General features: G+C 47.0%; 1 protein-coding gene across 6 annotated transcripts; it reads left to right on the forward strand.

Moving 5' to 3' along the window:
* Positions 1–1,488: 1,488 nt before the first annotated feature.
* AZIN2 (antizyme inhibitor 2) lies at positions 1,489–16,425 on the forward strand. Of its 6 annotated transcripts, none has more exons than XM_038377574.2 (11): positions 1,489–1,628; positions 1,891–2,005; positions 5,500–5,670; positions 7,868–8,041; positions 9,278–9,450; positions 9,730–9,864; positions 10,830–10,995; positions 11,171–11,333; positions 11,767–11,879; positions 15,036–15,241; positions 15,681–16,425. In XM_038377574.2, exons 3-11 carry the CDS (start codon positions 5,572–5,574, stop codon positions 15,823–15,825), a joined length of 1,374 nt encoding a protein of 457 aa, XP_038233502.1. In that variant the 5' UTR covers positions 1,489–1,628; positions 1,891–2,005; positions 5,500–5,571; the 3' UTR covers positions 15,826–16,425. The 6 variants fall into 6 exon arrangements, with proteins under 6 accessions (XP_038233502.1, XP_038233504.1, XP_038233505.1 ...); XM_038377576.2 differs by having other exon boundaries at positions 15,036–15,252; positions 15,681–15,815; XM_038377577.2 differs by lacking the exon at positions 7,868–8,041.
* Positions 16,426–18,015: the final 1,590 nt, after the last annotated feature.

Raw genomic sequence — 18,015 nt, forward strand, 5'->3', positions numbered from 1 at the left:
GGCAGACACAGAAGAGGCAAGGAGGGGGATGGTGTTGGAGCCTTTCTTGGGGGGGGTTCAGTGAGGAGGACAACAAGGGTTGCTGGGTGCCCAGTAGCAGCAGTGGAAACAGGGAGTTAGGAATGGGTGGGGAAGGGACTGTATTGCTCTGTGCATGTTCCTGGTCCCTCTTGCGAACCAGCTGGAACTTGCTCTATCCCCCTGCAGAGATCTCAGATCCCCAGCAGCCAAAATCACCCCACCTCCCCCACTACCACGATCAGACCTCAAGCAGGGAGGGAAGTGTGTTATCCTGAAACTCCAGGGAATGCAGAAGAGCTCGTTCATGGTGTGTCCAGGGATTTTTGAGAGAGCACTCCAGAGAAGGGAGGCTCCTAAGACTGGAAGCAATATGAGTAGGCCCTACCAAATTCACGGCCATGAATAACGTGCCTCGGACCGTTAAATTCGGTCTTCCTGCCCATGAAATCTGGTCTTTTGTGTGCTTTTACCCTATACTATACAGATTTCACAGGGAAACCAGCATTTCTCAAACTGGGGTCCTGACCCAAAGGGAGTTGCATGGGGGGGGTGTCACAGTATTGCCTCCCTTACTTCTGCGCTGCCTTCAGAGCTGGGCGGCCAGAGAACGGCGGCTGTTGGCCGGACACCCAGCTCTGAAGGTGGCCCCCAGCCGGCAGCTGCACAGAAATAAGGGTAGCAGTACCACGACCCCCCCTACAATAACCTTGCGACCTCCCCTCCCCCACTACTCCTTTTTGGGTCAGGACCCTACAATTACAACACTGTGAAATTTCAGATGTAAATAGCTGAAATCATGAAATTTATTATTTTTTAAATCCTTATGGCTGTGAAATTGACCAAAATGGACCATGAATTTGGTAAATAGGAGTAAATCACTCTAAATAGGAGCCCTGGAGTCAAGCTGCTGTAATCCACAGTGGTACAGTAAAGCTGCCAGCAGCCCATAGAGTCTCACCCGTCTAGGATGATTCAAGGCATCACGTTGTTATTCAAAGAAATAACCGTGCTGGTGACTGCCCAGTGTTTAAGCTGCAGGAGGCCTTTGTCCTCCTCCCATCCCCAAAGCCCTCTTTGGCCCTATTCCTCTCCCCGTTGGGACTTTCCAGCGCGACACAGCTCATGTTATTTCTGCATTACTGCCCAGATGAGTGAATGGCTTCTTGCCAGGGCTATACTGCATGCCTGCTCGTAAGGCTCTGCTCCAGCAGTCGGGGAGATCAGCTGCCTGTCTGTTAGCGAATCGATAGCTGGGTGCAGAGCAATCAGAGCCTTGTCCTCGTGCCCCATAGGCAGCCTGCACACTGCTCCCTCAGCAGACTGGGGCCTGCCCAGCCGCCTGCTTTCAATGGGGATGCCATAGAGAGTGCTTTGTATCCCGCTCAGCCAATAGGGTTGCTGGGTTTGGTTGCCAAGGCCTCTCTTGTGAGTCGGAGGTGGGCGGGAGCTGTGTATATAAGGGGTGGCAGAGCCTCCCCAGGAGGACAGGTTTAGTTGGTGCTGCTTGCATGGTGTAGGCTTGAGAGTGGAGGAGGGACAACCACCGCTGAAGCCAATTCACGCTCTTGGGAGACCCATGGGCAGAATCCGTTTAAATGCTTTTTAAGGTAACAGAGGAGAGGCAGGTTCCCAGCAAGAGCAGAGGAATCAAGGGGTGGGGGAGCCTTTCTGGGGCAGCTGAACTGGCTGGGAAGAGTGAGGAGGGGGGTGATGGGTGCCTTTCTGTGGGGAGTGGGTGCGGAGGATGGCTGGGTGCCCGGTGGGAGCAGAGGAAATGGAGACCTAGCAATGGTTAGGGACGGGACTGCTGCATGCGTGTACCTGATCCCTCTTGATAACCTGCTGGAACTTGCACTCTTTCCCCTATAGAGATCTTGGATCCCCAGCAGCATCTGTGCCTTGGGGAGTTGCAAAAGCTCTGAGTTCACCGGAGAGCCCCCCTGATATTACACCTAGCCCCCCAGGAAGGAGGCTTTGGAACTTGGTAAGGGAAAAACATCTGGGGAGGGTGGGGGGAGAGAGACAGGGTATACTGCATTGTATCCAGTGCAGGCTGAGTCAGACAGGGTCTGGTCCTACCTTTATTGCTTATCAGTCCTGTGCCCATGCAGCTCAAGATGATGGATGGGATGAAGGTCATTGATGTGTTTGGGTGGGAAGAAACCAGAAGAATTCTTGTCCCCTCTAAACTCTCCCTCCCCAGCTGCAAAGTTTCAATAATTTCAATGTATTTGCTCCATTCTCCTGGGAGAGCTTTCTTTGGCTTGTATTATTAGTTGCTTGATTCGTTACAAGATAGTATGTCCTGGGTCTGCAGTTCTTAGATCAAAGTGTGGTTTGCCCTTTCACCCTGCACTAGGAATTGCCCAAGCAAAGCTCTGCAGAGGGTGAGAGAGGCTGTGCAGTTCTCAGAAGCAGAGTTTGGGGATTATTTTTACCACTTTAGATAAGGGCGACCGCGTTTACCCAAAAGACACAGGGCTGAAAAGCGAAGGCACCCCGGAGTTAGAGCTGGGACCAGAAACCAGTTCCTGCAAGCCTTTGTGGTGTCTTAACATCCTTAGATTATTGGCTGGAGTTAATATAAGGCAAGAGATCATTAAGGCTACACAGTTCAGCATTGACATTGGGGGAAAATATCAGTGTGCATCCTTAACTCTGCCCCCTGTATGTATGCACGATGCCACAGCCGGCTCTCCAGCTGGTGTAGTTCCATTGAAGTCAAAGGAGCTACGCTGGTTAATACCAGTTAAGGGTCTGGCCTGTCCTGTTTAATTCCATGACTGGTTGGCAAACCATGCAATCTCCTACTCAGGTTTTCTAAAGATATGCATGCTGCTGAACCATTTTAGTGGCGTGCCTTGGTCTTTGTGTGCTTGGGAAATGAGGTCCATCAAACTCATCTCCTGGAAAATTACACAGGGAATCCTGGCATAACACATGGGAGGTTGAGCCCTATATAGGAGAGTGTGAGGGGATATGTTCTGGCATACATTGGAAATTTAAGTTTATAGCTAAATTAGCTTTGTCATTAACTGCACCGTTCATTGCCTGGGCATTACCTGAAGGAGGCTGCAAAGACACCATATAGTCATGGCTGCTGCTGAAACTATTAAACTATGTCCCTTATAGAAGCAAACTTATTTGCTAAAAGGTCTGCACCTAAGAGGTACTGGCCCATTGCCAGGATACAAGTGTAAAACTGAGACACAAAGCTACATGCATGTATCTAAGTAAGTCTGTTGAGAAATGTGATATTGAATCTTGTCTAAGAAGCACAGCAATGTGTGTTCATCTCATTAAAGATTGTTAAATGCTATATGTGAAAGAAGGCAACAGTCGAGCTGTGTCACACTGGCACCTCCTGATCTCTGAGAACTTAACTGTGCAACCTTCATGTTTTCCGAGTGTAGGTTTTTCATGGGGGAACTTCCCAATTATGGAGTCTATATTTTTCCTATAAAAAACAAGGATGTTTGTCCAGACATCCAACACACTAGATCTGGCACATCTTCCCCACCTAGTGATAGGAGCCTCCTCTTCTGTGATGACAGGTTTCAGAGTAGTAGCCGTGTTAGTCTGTATTCGCAAAAAGAAAAGGAGTACTTGTGGCACCTTAGAGACTAACAAATGTATTTATATATATAGATATATATAAATAAATGTGTTAGTCTCTAAGGTGCCACAAGTACTCCTTTTCTCTTCTGTGATGTGACCCTTGGGATCTGTGCAGATTTTTAGCCTACACCATGCACAGTGAAGGAGGCAAGGGCTCATGTGGAACCCTGCCTCAGTCATTGCACGCACGTGCACACGCACACACACTCCATTTTTTCACAGCGAATTGAAGTTAGCCAGCTTGGCCTTACTTAACTGAGTGTGTTTTACAGGGCTGGCCCACAACATTTTAGCACCTGAGGCGGGGAGCTCAAATGACACCCCCATTCCCCCTCGCTTGGGCCAAAACTTTGAAACTTTGGGTCCTAGTGGCACCCCTGCCCTCCCCCTCCCCCAGTTTGGCACCTGAGGTGGCCACCTCAGTTCGCCTCAGGTAAGGCCAGCCCTGGTGTTTTAAGCTTCACAAAATGTCCTGCACAGAGTGATTCAGACTGCAGCCAATCCTGACCCACTCACTCAATGGCACATCTTCTCAGTGTGGGTTATTTCCCTGCAGATTTATACTTTCTTCCCAATTATTATTTGTTTGTATTGCACAAGCACCTAGAAGCTCTAGTCATGGACCAAGACCACATTGTGCTACAAACACAATGTTGTTTTGGCACTAGAGCTATCTTTTAAAAGCAAATCTTCCAGCTTTTTTTTTTTTTTTAATTTGATGGGGAAAGTGGGGAGTGGTAGGGGTGTGTGTATCAGACTCCAAATAGCTTAACTAATTTTACTCAAACTCATCTCCCACCCTGAAAAAAAGTAATTTCCTAGCAGAGACCAAACTGTTAATTTCAGCTTGAAATGTGAAATTTTATAAGAAACTGAGAACACAGAGGCAACCTTAATTAGCCGGGTCACTGCTGTACTAAATAAGTCATCAAAGAGTCTGTGCTACGAGACAAGGCTCTGGGCTTATTCAAACACACAACTTAAATTTAACTTAAATCAGTTTAATTCGACCCAATGCAGCTTTTGTGTGTGGACTTGTATATCTGTTTAAAACTAGTTATATTAGTTTAGCTTGCACCTGTAAAGTTACTGGCACAAGCTAAACTGATATAAACCCAGTTTAGTGCCATACAGGAGTACAGTTGAGTGAAATTTTTTGCACAAAATATTTGGGGGGGATGAAAAATACAGGTCCAGCAAAAGTGAAATGTTTCATGACTTTGTCAATTTCAATGAATTGTTTTGGTTTTAAAAAAAAATTCTAAAAAAACCAAAATGTTTAGAATTTTGTTTGAAATGATTTTTTGTTTCAAAATCTTCTCTAAATTTAAAAAAAATCAAACATTTTAAAAATTTTCAAATTCCAAATGAAATGTTTTTGACCCAAAATGATTCTTCAACTTTTTGAAAGTGCCAATGAACTAAAAAAAAAAAATCTGTTACTTGCTCAGCTTTGCAGAGGAGCGTCTGCATACAAATTTTCAGTGAAAAGAAAAGGAGTACTTGTGGCACCTTAGAGACTAACAAATTTATTAGAGCATAAGCTTTCGTGAGCTACAGCTTACTTCATCGGATGCATCCGATGAAGTGAGCTGTAGCTCACGAAAGCTTATGCTCTAATAAATTTTAGTCTCTAAGGTGTCACAAGTACTCCTTTTCTTTTTGCGAATACAGACTAACACGGCTGCTACTCTGAAAAAAGTTTCAGTGGTTTAACTGAATCGGTATAAAACTAAACCTTTAGTTACAGAAGTACAAGTTTGTGTGTAGACCAGGCCTTAGAGAAAGTGCTGGATGGGGATGGTCTCTGGGGATGGACCCAAAAGAACCCTCACTAACACTCTTCCTCCTCCTTTACAGTGTGTTGCATACTTAGAAACTACTTCCTACTGAAGGAGGCTTTAGAACTAGCAGTTCTCCTAGATTTGGACGATGAGTGGGTACTTGAATGAATCAGACTTTATGATGGTGGAGGAGGGCTTCACCACCAGAGACCTCCTTGAAAACCTCCTCATGGAGGTCTCCCAGAAGGTAAGTGGCACTTAGCTTCTATGGGCCCTTCCTTCCCATCCACTGGCCCCGGTGTCATGTGGCATCTCACTGTAGGGGGGCTATTTAACTGTCACTCTCCTCTGAAGCGTAAGGATTTGAGATGCTTTAGTGCAATTTCTCAGCATCTCACAACACTTAACTTCTTCTGGACAGTGAAGCGGGGGCAGAATTTTGTTTTCAATTTTTGTGTGCGCACATCTGTGTGAATGGCTGGCTAGATGTTTAACTGGACATACACACATACAAATACCTGATTTGTATGTGCCTATAAGGTAGCCATATGTGCTCATGTGCATACATTGGGCTTGCCTGTCTTAGTTGGTTTGGGGCCGTTTGTGGTCCAGTCAGCACACAGTTGCGGCCCATGTGACATCCTGATGTTCATACAGGTAGTATGTAGATTGTGTGGATATGGCCCACGTAATACATAGAGAGTTGCATATGTGGCCTGGAATGGTAAATAGGTTGAGAACCACTGGTTTAGGGCCAGAGTGGAGGGAACTGGGCAGTGGAATCTTTGTATTGTTGGGGACAGGAGACTTGCATTGCAGAGACCAGGGCCTGAATTCTCAGTTATGCTGAAGCCTCTTTACACCACGCTGGAAGTGTGAAGGGGCTTTAAAGTGGATATAAACATAATTTACACCCCTCGCTGCATTGCCACAGTGGTGTCAAAGGGCCTTTGTGTCATTAAGAATCAGGCCCAGGTTTGGGTGATTCCCCCACTAAAATGCACCTTAATGAAAATGAACCCACTTAAAAATGACCATGGTGACATTATTGCTAGATAGTTATACAACAGGATGGAAAATGCTTTTATATTTGCCAGCACTTCTGTGGAATTTCTCGTCCTATTTTTGACCTAATTCAAATATCAGTGTATGGTATGGAAGAAGATCATATTCCAACTGTTAGTGTTTTCAGGGTTTTCTTGTCTGCTGGGCTTGATAATGTTGTGATTTGGGGAACAGATAGTTATCTGCCAGTGGACTGGGGGAAAAGAAGCAAAGGAAAATCACATTTCTAAAAATATCTCATCTGTTCCACTTTCCCCCTCTCATGCTTTGTAGGGCTCCTTCCTGGGCTTCATTCTTAGCCCTGGGCTTCATTCTTAGCCCTTTGCTTCTCTTCAAATTAAAAGAGCTGATTTGAGTGTGGGGGCGGTGTGTGTGTGGGGGGGGGGAAGAGGGGGATGCATCTCAGGTGTGCGCTTCCCAGTGGTGGACTGAGTCCCACCAGAATCTCGCTGCAGCTCTGAGAAGACCATATTGAATTCCTAATTGAGGCTTTGTGCTGATATCCGTCAATTGCAGGTTACCACTAACTGCCCTCAAGCTACACCCCTTCATGTCATGTACTTGCCCCCCGCACAGCATAGCCTACCCCTGCGCTGGGCGTGTTGAAGCATCTGTGAGTGTGGAGTTCTTTGTCACACTGGGCATTCTGCTGGTGTATCGATGCAGATGGAGCATACATCAGCTGGGCAGGGTGTGCACCACTGACCATCAGATGCAAGACTTGATTGTTGGGCATCATTTGCAGACTTCACTGATTTCAGTACCAGAAAGGTTGAGTCTTAGCAAGCCCCCAAATTGGAGGGACTTTGATCATTGGACATTTAGGGCCTGATTCGCCCCCTTCTTTATGCAGGTGTAAATCAGGAGTCACTCCACTGGCTTCGCTGTGGCTTGAGTGGAGAATCAGGCTCTCAGTTTTGAGACTAAAAAGAAAAGGAGTACTTGTGGCACCTTAGAGACTAACAAATTTATTAGAGCATAAGCTTTCGTGAGCTACAGCTCACTTCATTGGATGCATTTGGTGGAAAAAACAGAGGAGAGATTTATATACACACACACACAGAGAACATGAAACAACATTGTTTCATGTTCTCTGTGTGTGTGTATATAAATCTCTCCTCTGTTTTTTCCACCAAATTCATCCGATGAAGTGAGCTGTAGCTCACGAAAGCTTATGCTCTAATAAATTTGTTAGTCTCTAAGGTGCCACAAGTACTCCTTTTCTTTTTGCGAATACAGACTAACACGGCTGCTACTCTGAAACCAGTTTTGAGACTGATACCTTTGCTGCTCCATGAAGACTCTCTGCAACGCTCCTTCCTTGCGGGAGGGAGGGGCGCTGAGACCACTGTTTGCCGACTCCAGTCTCTTTCCTCTAGAGCAACAAAGGGGCCTTTTTTGTGGCAGACCTGGGGGATGTAGTGAAGAAACACCTGCGCTTCCTGAAGGCCTTGCCCCACGTCAAACCTTTCTACGCTGTTAAGTGCAACAGTAGCAAAGGAGTGGTGCGGACGCTGGCTGAGCTGGGGGCAGGATTTGACTGTGCTAGCAAGGTAGGAACAAGGGGAAAGAGGAACTCTGGGCCCCAATGTCCCTGGGGTGCAGTGGCTAGATCTGTGCCCTGGAAGGTGGTGAGGGAACCAGCCAAGGCACGGTATGACAGCACAAATGTTAAACAAGCTTAGTGCAAATTTATTTGAGCATAAGCTTTCATGAGCTACAGCTCACTTCATCGGATGCTGAAGTGAGCTGTAGCTCACAAAACCTTATGCTCAAATAAATTTGTTAGTCTCTAAGGTGCCACAAGTGCTCTTCTTTTTGCGAATACAGACTAACACGGCTGCTACTCTGAAGCTTAGTGCAGATTGCAGTGTCCTAAACTTAGTCTGGAGCTTCCCATGCTGCATTTATGTTGGAGGGAGTCTCCCCCTTCTGGCAAAACCGTAATAGTGCACGCTGGAAAATCTTCCCGCAGTTGGGTGTTCCAAACTCGAAGGCAATCATTCCCTTTCACCTGAATTTCCTTGTTTTAACGTCTCCTGGGCAGCAGAATCCATCTGTAAGGAGGCATTTCCTAAGTGTGTGTGGTTTTTTTTTTTTTTTTTTTCAGGGACTTGCTGCCATGGTCCACTCTTAGGTGGGTTCAGGGCTGAGTCAGAAGCTCCCTCTTGTCTCATTTACAGGTTTTTTGGGTGGATCAAAACAAGGCTATTGATTTCTTTGTGATTCAGAGGAACAGGTTGCCAAGGTGGCATGTATTTATGTCTTAAGAACAAAGCCTAAGGGAAAACAACAAAACCCAAGAGGCCATGACAATGGAGTTCCACGTAGCCTGAATACGCTCTAAACAACTAGCAGGGGGAGATGCTCATTCCTTCCTCCTAACACCATGTGAAGCAGTTTGACTTAATGGATAAGGGCAGGGTGGCAGTGATTTTATTACATATCTTATGGTAACCTGGTCCATCCAGCTTGCCTCCTGCCTTTACAGACTTTTCACCTTCCTTGGTCTTGTGTTTCTAGTGATGTGTTACTGCTGTCTCTCGCTCCAGACACACAGTCCACCATGAGCCCTGTGGGCAAACCCACCTTTCTTCATCTGTGTCTGGTTCCCAGGAGAATCCCAGGCCTGAATCCTGGTGAGTTACCTTTGGTGAACCCACAACATGCATTAGAATGTCCCAGGCCTGGAGCTCTTGATTTCATAACAACTTGTATCCCACAACACTGAGTTCCCCAGGGGCTGATCCATACACCCTGCTAATAATGCTTTTTCTATCTTGTTGCAGATGGAGATTGCATTAGTTCAGAGCATCGGGGTCCCACCTGACAAGATTATCTACACTAACCCCTGCAAACAGATCTCGCAGATCAAATATGCAGCCAGCCACGGGGTGCAGCTGATGGCCTTCGACAATGAAGTGGAGCTCGGGAAAGTGGCAAGGAGCCATCCACATGCCAGGTTTGTATATAAACTCTCTGGGTATGGAAGAAGGAGGCTATGGAGGCTGGAAACAGAGATGGACCAAACAGAGATCAGTCTCTCAATCTCCTCTAGAGGGTGAACATGACGTTTGTTATGGGCAGGACATTTATGTATTTTTATAGCATGTTCATGTTCCAGGTATTAGGGCTGGCTTCAGTAAAGAGTTGGAGAAATCGCATACCTTGGCCTGCATGGTAATTGGGGAGTGGGAGACGAAGAGCTGGGACACCGACCTGGTGTAACTTCATTCCACAGGATGGTTCTGTGCATCGCCACCAACAACCCCAGATCCTCTGCCCATCTGAGTGTGAAGTTTGGTGCCACCCTCAAGTCCTGCAGACACCTACTTGAAACTGCAAAGGAGATGAATGTGGAGATCGTTGGCATCAGGTACAGGGTGGCATCTTCATACTGTGAAGCCTGATTCTTCCTAAACTGACATAAGCCCAGACCCTGAACCCTAACTTTACTTGCACTGAACTTCTTGGATCTGGGGGGGTCTGTCTGATCATCAATCCTAGTGCATTCACTGGAGGGATTTCTCCTCTATTTCTTGTCACAAATAGCCCATGAACAGGTGGCAGAATTCCACGTTAATTGACACTCTCCCCTAATTTCTTCAGACAAGGATTTCTGCTTAGCGATTGTTTGCAAATTGCAAGTGTCAGACATTCAGGCTGTTGGTTGGTTCTCCAAGTCACGTGGTATTGTTTCTGTTCCTTGATTGGGTGAGTTGGGGAACTAACCAATAACTGAGCAAATTTTGCATTGCATATTTGGGTGTAAAACTAAAAATTTGCACTTGGCGGTTTTGGTTTCACAACTAAAAATATGTCAAGCTAAATTATTACCATTAAACACAGGAAGGTCATGGGGGTGATCAAAATTAGTTAAATTTATCACAAGAGTGAATCTCTGTAATGTATGCCTTTTCTTTCTATGTATTGCACCTTTTAAGGCTGATATTTTTTTCAAAGGATCCTAGGGGAGTTAGAGGATCAGCTCCTGTTGAAAGTCATTGCAAATAGAGACCTAACTTCTTTGAAATTCCCAGCCTAGATACCTAAGGACTTTGCTGGAGTCACTTTGTGTGCAACTCTCTGCAGACTGTCTAGGAGAAACCACACACTGTGCCCTCCACTGGAGGGTTTATATTTGCTTTTCTTTAGTCTGAAAGGTTATTCTGACTGTAAGTCTCTCTCGGTGTGTGAGAAGAGCATAACTGTCCTGTAGAATGATTATTTGTGAATAACATTTTGCACTGTTTTCCCAAGTCTGTTCTCAACGCTCTGGCATTAGAGGAGGCTGGATGATGGGGCTTAACCCAGACTGAATTAAGAATTCTTCCCCCTTAGTTTTCATGTTGGCAGTGACTGCCCCGACCTGCAAGCCTTCACTCGGTCCATAGCAGATGCTCGGCTGGTGTTTGAAATGGGTGCAGAGCTGGGCTACAAGATGCACTTATTAGACATTGGAGGTGGATTCCCTGGCACTGAAAATTCTAAAGTCCGGTTTGAAGAGGTATAAAGATTACAGTTTGTATTCTCTTTAGGCAGAGAAGGCAGCTGGGAGGGAGTCCTAGCTGGTATCTCAGCTGGGCTTGAATCTCTGGCCTTTATTTTGAAAGGGTGGTTAACTAATAAATGTTGGAATAAGTGTTTGTGGTTTCTTCCCCCCCCCCCCTTCTACCAATCAGATGGCAGCCACGATCAACTCCGCCTTGGACTTGTATTTCCCAGAAGGCTGTGGGGTGGAGATCATTGCCAAACCAGGACGATACTATGTAGCTTCCGCCTTTACCTTGGCTGTCAATGTTGTTGACAAGCAGGAGGTTCCCTTGGATCCGCCTGGCTCAGACGGTAGGTTGAGCAGGTGGAATGATGCATCTTCCTGCAGTGCTGAGCCCCCGGGGAGGCAACAGGTTGCTGTGATGGGTAACTGAACTGCGGGCCAAACACCTTTTGCTAGGAAAGATGAGATTTGAGAGCCAACCAGCAAACAACTGCTCAGTAGTTCAGATCCTACTAGTCCAAAGTGGACCTGTTTTGATATTGGACAGCAGTAGTGACTGCAGGAAAAATGGATGGGAGTTGATGCAGGCCTCAGTTCTCATTTTCTGTGTGGCCCTCAACTTGGTCAGTATCTGATCGCCCCTCAAAAGCCACATCAGGCTGACAAAGTCCCCACAAATGGGGCATCCTTGTCCAGTCCCAGTAGCTCAAATTATTAAGCTTGTCACATGAATTGACCCTTCCCTGAATCTGCCTTCCCTGCTCTCTCCCCATCTCCCAGATGAAGAGTCTGGCAGCAAGAAGAGCATACTGTATTACATTAACGATGGCATCTATGGATCCTTCAGCTGCATTTTCTTCAATCACACCTGCCCCAGCCCCATCCTGCACAAGGTAAGTGTCCCTTCCACCTGGACACAATCAGGAAGAGGGACACAATAGACAGAAATAACTCAGCATGCAGTGAAGGGCCTGATCCACTTCTGGGATTCTCCCCAGCTGCACCTCGTGCCTTTCCTCCGGGATGCTCTGTTTCCCATGCTCAGTCTCTGGGGTTTCTTTCCCCCACCCTGAGTATCTGAGCTCTTTGGTGAGAGCCTTTGGCTGTAACCCCCTGCAGTGTCTCCCTAGTAGTCTGACTTCACTAGAGAGCTACTTAGGGGTTGGCTACACTTAAAAGTTAGAGTGCATTAAAGCAGCTCCAGGAGCCAGCGTGGACGCATCGGGAGTTAGGGCAAGGCACATAGGACACCGGGACTCTGCAGCTGGAGCACTCCTAGTAATCCACCTCCACAAGAAGCATAACGCTTGCTGCACCCCGGCTGAAATGCCCGGGCGTTGGTGTGAACGCGGGGTTGCATTACTGTGCTGTGACTGGCCTCCGGAAACATCCCGTAATCCCCTGAAGTCAAGTGGCCACTCTTGTCATTGTTTTGAAATCAGCTGCAGGCATGCGGATATCCCCTTTCAAAGCTCCATTTCTGACAGCTGGCTGCTAATCTGCTCCGGGACAAAGCAGCCATTAGTGTGGAAGGCTGTGAGTGTGTGGGGGGTGGGGGTGGAGGGGGTCTGTTGCTGTCTGAATTTACAAGACGGCATGCTGACACACTCTCTGCCCCCTCAAACCCACTGTCTCTCCCCCCACATACACACAACACACTCCCTGTCTCACTCCCCACACACACCCCATTTGAAAAGCATGCTGTAGCCACTTGCACACTGAGATAGCTACCACAGTGCACTGCTCTTTGTGGCGTTGCAAGAGCTACTACTGTGGCCGCACCGGTGCGCTTGCAGCTGACAGTGTAAACACACGGCCACGTTTTCCCTACTGCGCTCTCCGAAGGCTGGTTTAACTCCGAGCGCTCTACATCTGCAAGGGTAGCCAAGTCCTTAGACACTGTCAGGGTGATACTCCCTGCCTGCCCAGGTGCCTAGCATGGCTCTAGTCTCCCTTCCTCCGTCCCACATCTATCCCGCTCCGCACCTGAGCTCAGCCTCTTTGTGATACAGAGAACGGTGTAGGCAAGACAGAATGTGTTCAACTCATCCTGGGTGTGACTCCGCAGAAATCAGTGGTGTTTCCCCCAGGAGGACGTTGGGCTAAGGTTTCTAACTCCAGTTTCATCATAAATGAACCCTTCAAAGGCTTTTGCCCTCCTCAGAGTGATTGGACACCAGAGATCAGCCCCCAGTGAATCAGACCATTGATAGCTTGGCATTGGCTGCAGCAGTGCAACAGACCCTGGGCAGATCTCTAATTTCTATAACTTCCTGTACTGACCCATGGTTCTTTTTAATACACTGCTGAATCCTTGACACCCATTCTGAAGCATCGTTAACAAGTTTTCATGTTGGGAGAGCCCTGCATGGATACACAAATGTGTATCCACATCTGATCCGTTATCCGCAAAAATTAGATGCGGATATCTGCAGATATCTGCGGATTTGCAGGGGTCTACACTGGGGGCCGGGATGAGGCTTCGAGGCATTCCCCTGTCAGAGCCCAGTCAGGGAGAGCCCTGGGCAGCTGTGGGGAGCCAGCGCAGAGTCGCGGACCCTCCAACTGCCCTCGGCTGGGTGGGGAGCCTGGAGGGCGGGGACACAGCCAGGGGCTGCTCTCAGCTCCCCTCTTTCCCCGCCCTGCACCACGGGCAGGTGCAGGGTCTACCGTGGTTCCATGCTGGCCTTGCCAAGGGGAGTGGGGAGACCTGTGGAGCTGCCCAGGGGCTGCTTGGGCCCCCCGCCCAGGGCAGGTGGAGGGTCCGTCACGGCTCCCCACAGCTGCCCGCCCTTTTATCGTGGCTGGGTCAGAGAAAGCCGTGCTGGCAGCTGTGGGGAGCTGTGGCAGCCCAGTGCCCCGGCCCCCCACCCAGGGCAGGTGGAGGATCCATGCTGCAGTTCCTCACAGCTGCCTGCCCGGCTCTTACCATCAGAGCCCTGCGCAGATACAAAATTTGTATCCGCATCCACGCTGCTATCCGCAGAAATGGTCCACTAATATAAAGCGGATACCTGCAGATTTGCAGGGTTCTACATGTTGGCTCCAAAATGCCAGTGAGTTCTCTGATCAACCAGGCATCTTAGAGCAAAAACTGAGGTTTTTAAAGCTTCAGAGCTAGTTGCAGGAATTTCAGAATCACAGCTGGGCTGTAGCAAGACCTGAATGTGCCCCATGGGTCAGCCACGTGCTAACTAGCAGCACTGTGTAGAACTATGCATACAGTGGGCATGTCTACACTGTGACTCCGGCACCTGTAGACATACCTGAGCTAGCTGCAATAACAATAGCAGTGAAACCCCGGCAACATAGTAAGTACCCAGGGTCCTAGGTGGGCCTGTACAGCCAGCTAGATCCAAGTTAATTTGGATATGTCTACATGGGCTGCAGTCACACCTCTGACTGCAGTGTAGGCACACTCAGTGTCTGCTTGCTCACCAGGAGTGTTCAGGAAAGGATTAAAGGGACAGACACAAGTGACAAATATAGCTTTAAGAGATGTGACTAATAACAGAGATGATTAAACTGGAATATACCATTAAAACAAAGCTGTTGCCATTGACAGAGTTAATTCTTGCCTTTAGCTCGGGGAGACAGTCCAGACGGACGGAGTACCATTTCTGTTCCTTCACTCCCTTGAACTTTCTGCTTCCTATGTACTAATGCTGCAATGTCTGGGTTGATTAAAATCCAAATGAACTGCTCTCTCCCCTCTCTTTTTTTTTTCCTTAAGGTCTTTAAAATATGAACATTTCTACTAATATTTTTTCCATAAAACTCACTTTTCACAGCCTACATTTTGGGCCTGCACTAGTCAATGGCTAGTCTGGTCCATTTGGATTAGTTTTTCAGGGAGTTACTCCAGTTTTAGAACCAGATCTTCAGCTGGTATAAATCCACATAGCTCCTCTGTAAATCAGTGTGGCTGCATTGCTGTTAGTGGAGAAGTGTTGATTTATGCCAGCTGAGGAGCTGACCTTTGATCCGATTATTTCATTTACTAGCTTGGTCTCCTGTAATGTCCATCTCCTTTACCCTCCCCACTACAGAAACACGGCCCAGATCACCCCTTGTTCAGCAGCAGCCTCTGGGGTCCTTCTTGTGATGGGCAGGACCGCATTGCGGATGGCTTGGAGCTACCAGAACTGGAAGTTGGTGACTGGCTGATGTTTGAGAACATGGGTGCCTACACCATAGCAGCCTTGTCCTCTTTTAATGGATACCAGCAGCCACAGATCAACTACGCCATGTCCCGGTAAGAGCCTGGTAAGAGAACTTCCTATAACTCATCCAGGGAAAGGAGGGGTGAGAATCAGAGCTCATGACTCACTGCTCTTGGGAGCCAATCTGTGGGGTTGGTCTGGGCTTTGAAGGAAAAGTGCCACATCTGGAATCAGCAGCATCTGGAAGTTTAGGGTTAAATGCTGGCCCAATGCAAAACTTCCATCGACTTCCATATAGCTAGGATTTCACTCTAAGTGTCCAAACCCCATCTAGACATGAACAAGCTTGTCTTGGGCCATCCCAGGCTGAGGTCTGGCAGTAGGCCATACAGAAGTCAGGGTGGTGTAATAGGGAGATGAGTGAGAACAGAATTCCTTGTTCTCTGGGGATGGGTGTAAAACTGGGCTAGAGAGAAAGGTTTGTGGTTTTTTTTTGTTTTTGTTTTTTTTTTTTTTCTTCCTCGCTTACAGGGAAACTGTCCGGCTGCTACAGGGGAAGCTGCCACAACCGGAAGAAGAGGACAGAGAGAGCCTGTGTACTCCTCTCTCCTGTGGCTGGGAAATCACAGATACCTTGTGCATTACCCCTGTCTTCACTCCAGCTAGAATCACGTGAGCAGCACCAGTCATGACGGGGGCAGATCCTTAACCAAGGGGACTCTTGCGTCCACTTCTCATGCCCTCCCAGATTTCTGCCCTGAAGTAGGACCTGTTTTACATTCAGGTGGTTTTTTTTTTTTTTAAGTATGCAACATAAATCCTGTTCCTCCTGCCTGTGTTGTGTTGCCTGCTGTGTGCCATAGCAAAGGGCAGAGCATTTGGTTTGTGGGTGTTTATATGCCGACTGAGTTTACATTATTTTTGTAAGTTATCCTAATAAATTGTTTTGTTCTTTTATAAATAACCAGGTGGATTTTCCTCCCCTTCCTGCCATGGGGAGATTTGCAGAGCACAACTGGTCTCTAAGACAGAGTTCATCAAGACACGTACAAGCTACAGAGGGAGCAAATTGTAATGCTGTTCATCCAATCCAGGCTCCCAGGGAGAAAGGCAGGCGGCCTTTTAAACTGCTCTGGCACCATCTACTGGTATATCATAGGATAGGCCAGATCGAATGCACGCCCAGTATAGGTTTCAGAGTAGCAGCCGTATTAGTCTCTATCCGCAAAAAGAAAAGGAGTACTTGTGGCACCTTAGAGACTAACAAATTTATTTTAGCATTAGCTTTCGTGAGCTACAGCTCACTTCATCGGATGCATTCAGTGGAAAATACAGTGGGGAGATGTATATACACAGAGAGCACGAAACAATGGGTGTTACCATACACACTATAAAGAGTGATCAGGAAAGATGAGCTATTACCAGCAGGAGAGCAGTGGGGGTGGGGGGGAACCTTTTGTAGTGATAATCAAGGTGGGCCATTTCCAGCAGTTGACAAGAACGTCTGAGGAACAGCGGGAGGGTGGGGGGGAGAAATAGTTTTTACTTTGTAATGACGCACCCACTCCCAGTCTTTATTCAAGCCTAAATTAATTGTATCCAGTTTGCAAATTAATTCCAATTCAGTAGTCCTTCGTTGGAGTCTGTTTATGAAGTTTTTTTGTTGAAGAATTGCCACTTTTAGGTCTGTAAGCGAGTGACCAAAGAGATTGAAGTGTTTTTCGACTGTTTTTTGCCCAGTATATTGTTCTATTTAATGGTCATAGCCTATATCTACTTCTGGTTTTAAAACTTTAATGAAGAAATGTTTAAAAAAAACCAGCACAAAGCACTGAGCCAGCTTTGTTTGAGCCAGGCAAGGTGAGTTATCAAACCAATGAGAACAAGCTTTTTTTTTGGGGTGGGGGCGGCAGGGGAAGTAACTAAAGAGGTAACAATTAGTGATTAAAATCAATAGTTGATCCATCGTGGTCCACTGACTGTCTGTGTGTCTCATAGAGACAGATTTTCAAAAGAGCTTTTGCTGTCAGTTAAGCACCAACTGGACAGGAGCAGCTGGATGCTGTACTGTTCTGAAAATCCAGACCATAGCATTCATGGCCCAGTTGGGGCTTACACTTGATTTTTGCTTGTTATAAGCAGGACAGGAACTGCCAATGCCATGAAACTGACAGCAGTAATGCCTTTCTAAGTCCCTATTCTGGAACTCTTTTAAGTATGAGTAGTCCTGCTGAATACAAGAATAGGGGGAGCTGTCTTGTAGATATCCAACACTATAACAAAACAACATACTATGCAAGGTTTGATTTTTGCGACAAATATGTGGCAAACTCCTAACTGTCATGGAACCACATGTCATGTCTATTTGGAATTTCTGTGCAACAGTAGGCATTGAAATCAAATCCCCCTATTCTAAAAGCACAAATTCCTAGCACTTGAGCTAAGGGAGACTCTCAGTCAGCTGCTAATAGTGTTGGACATATGACTGAGAATTGAGCAGTTCAGAGTCCCACCAACAGTGGGCAGTGGTGACACATACACACTGATCCGTTCATTACAATGCCACTACTGTGGCCACTGCAGGATCAGATCCCTTCAAGGCTGGAGACCTGGCCATTGACTATCTTTTTATTAAACTAATGAAATAAGATCTCTCAGCTGTATAGTCAGCATTTCCACCCATTACAAAGGGAGAGTGGGTGGGGTCCTTTGCAGCAGACAATAAGTCTCCTGGATCAGCAACAGGAACAAGTCATTTTTTAAGGGACTTGCTAGTAGGTAGAATCCTACCTCCTGGAATCCACCATAGTCGCAGGGAAACTCACTTCTGCATTAAAACAAGGTTTAGTATTTATTAGTATTTTGA

Source organism: Dermochelys coriacea, chromosome 19, assembly GCF_009764565.3.
Source record: "Dermochelys coriacea isolate rDerCor1 chromosome 19, rDerCor1.pri.v4, whole genome shotgun sequence".
Lineage (NCBI taxonomy): Eukaryota > Metazoa > Chordata > Testudines > Dermochelyidae > Dermochelys > Dermochelys coriacea.

Bases quoted from the DNA above. Each gene is read 5' to 3' on its own strand.
- AZIN2 (XM_038377574.2), top strand. From the start codon at position 5,572: ATGAGTGGGTACTTGAATGAATCAGACTTTATGATGGTGGAGGAGGGC. The intron at 10,996-11,170 runs GTATAAAGATTA...TCTACCAATCAG, and splicing joins CTAAAGTCCGGTTTGAAGAG to ATGGCAGCCACGATCAACTC. The intron at 11,880-15,035 runs GTAAGTGTCCCT...TCCCCACTACAG, and splicing joins CCAGCCCCATCCTGCACAAG to AAACACGGCCCAGATCACCC.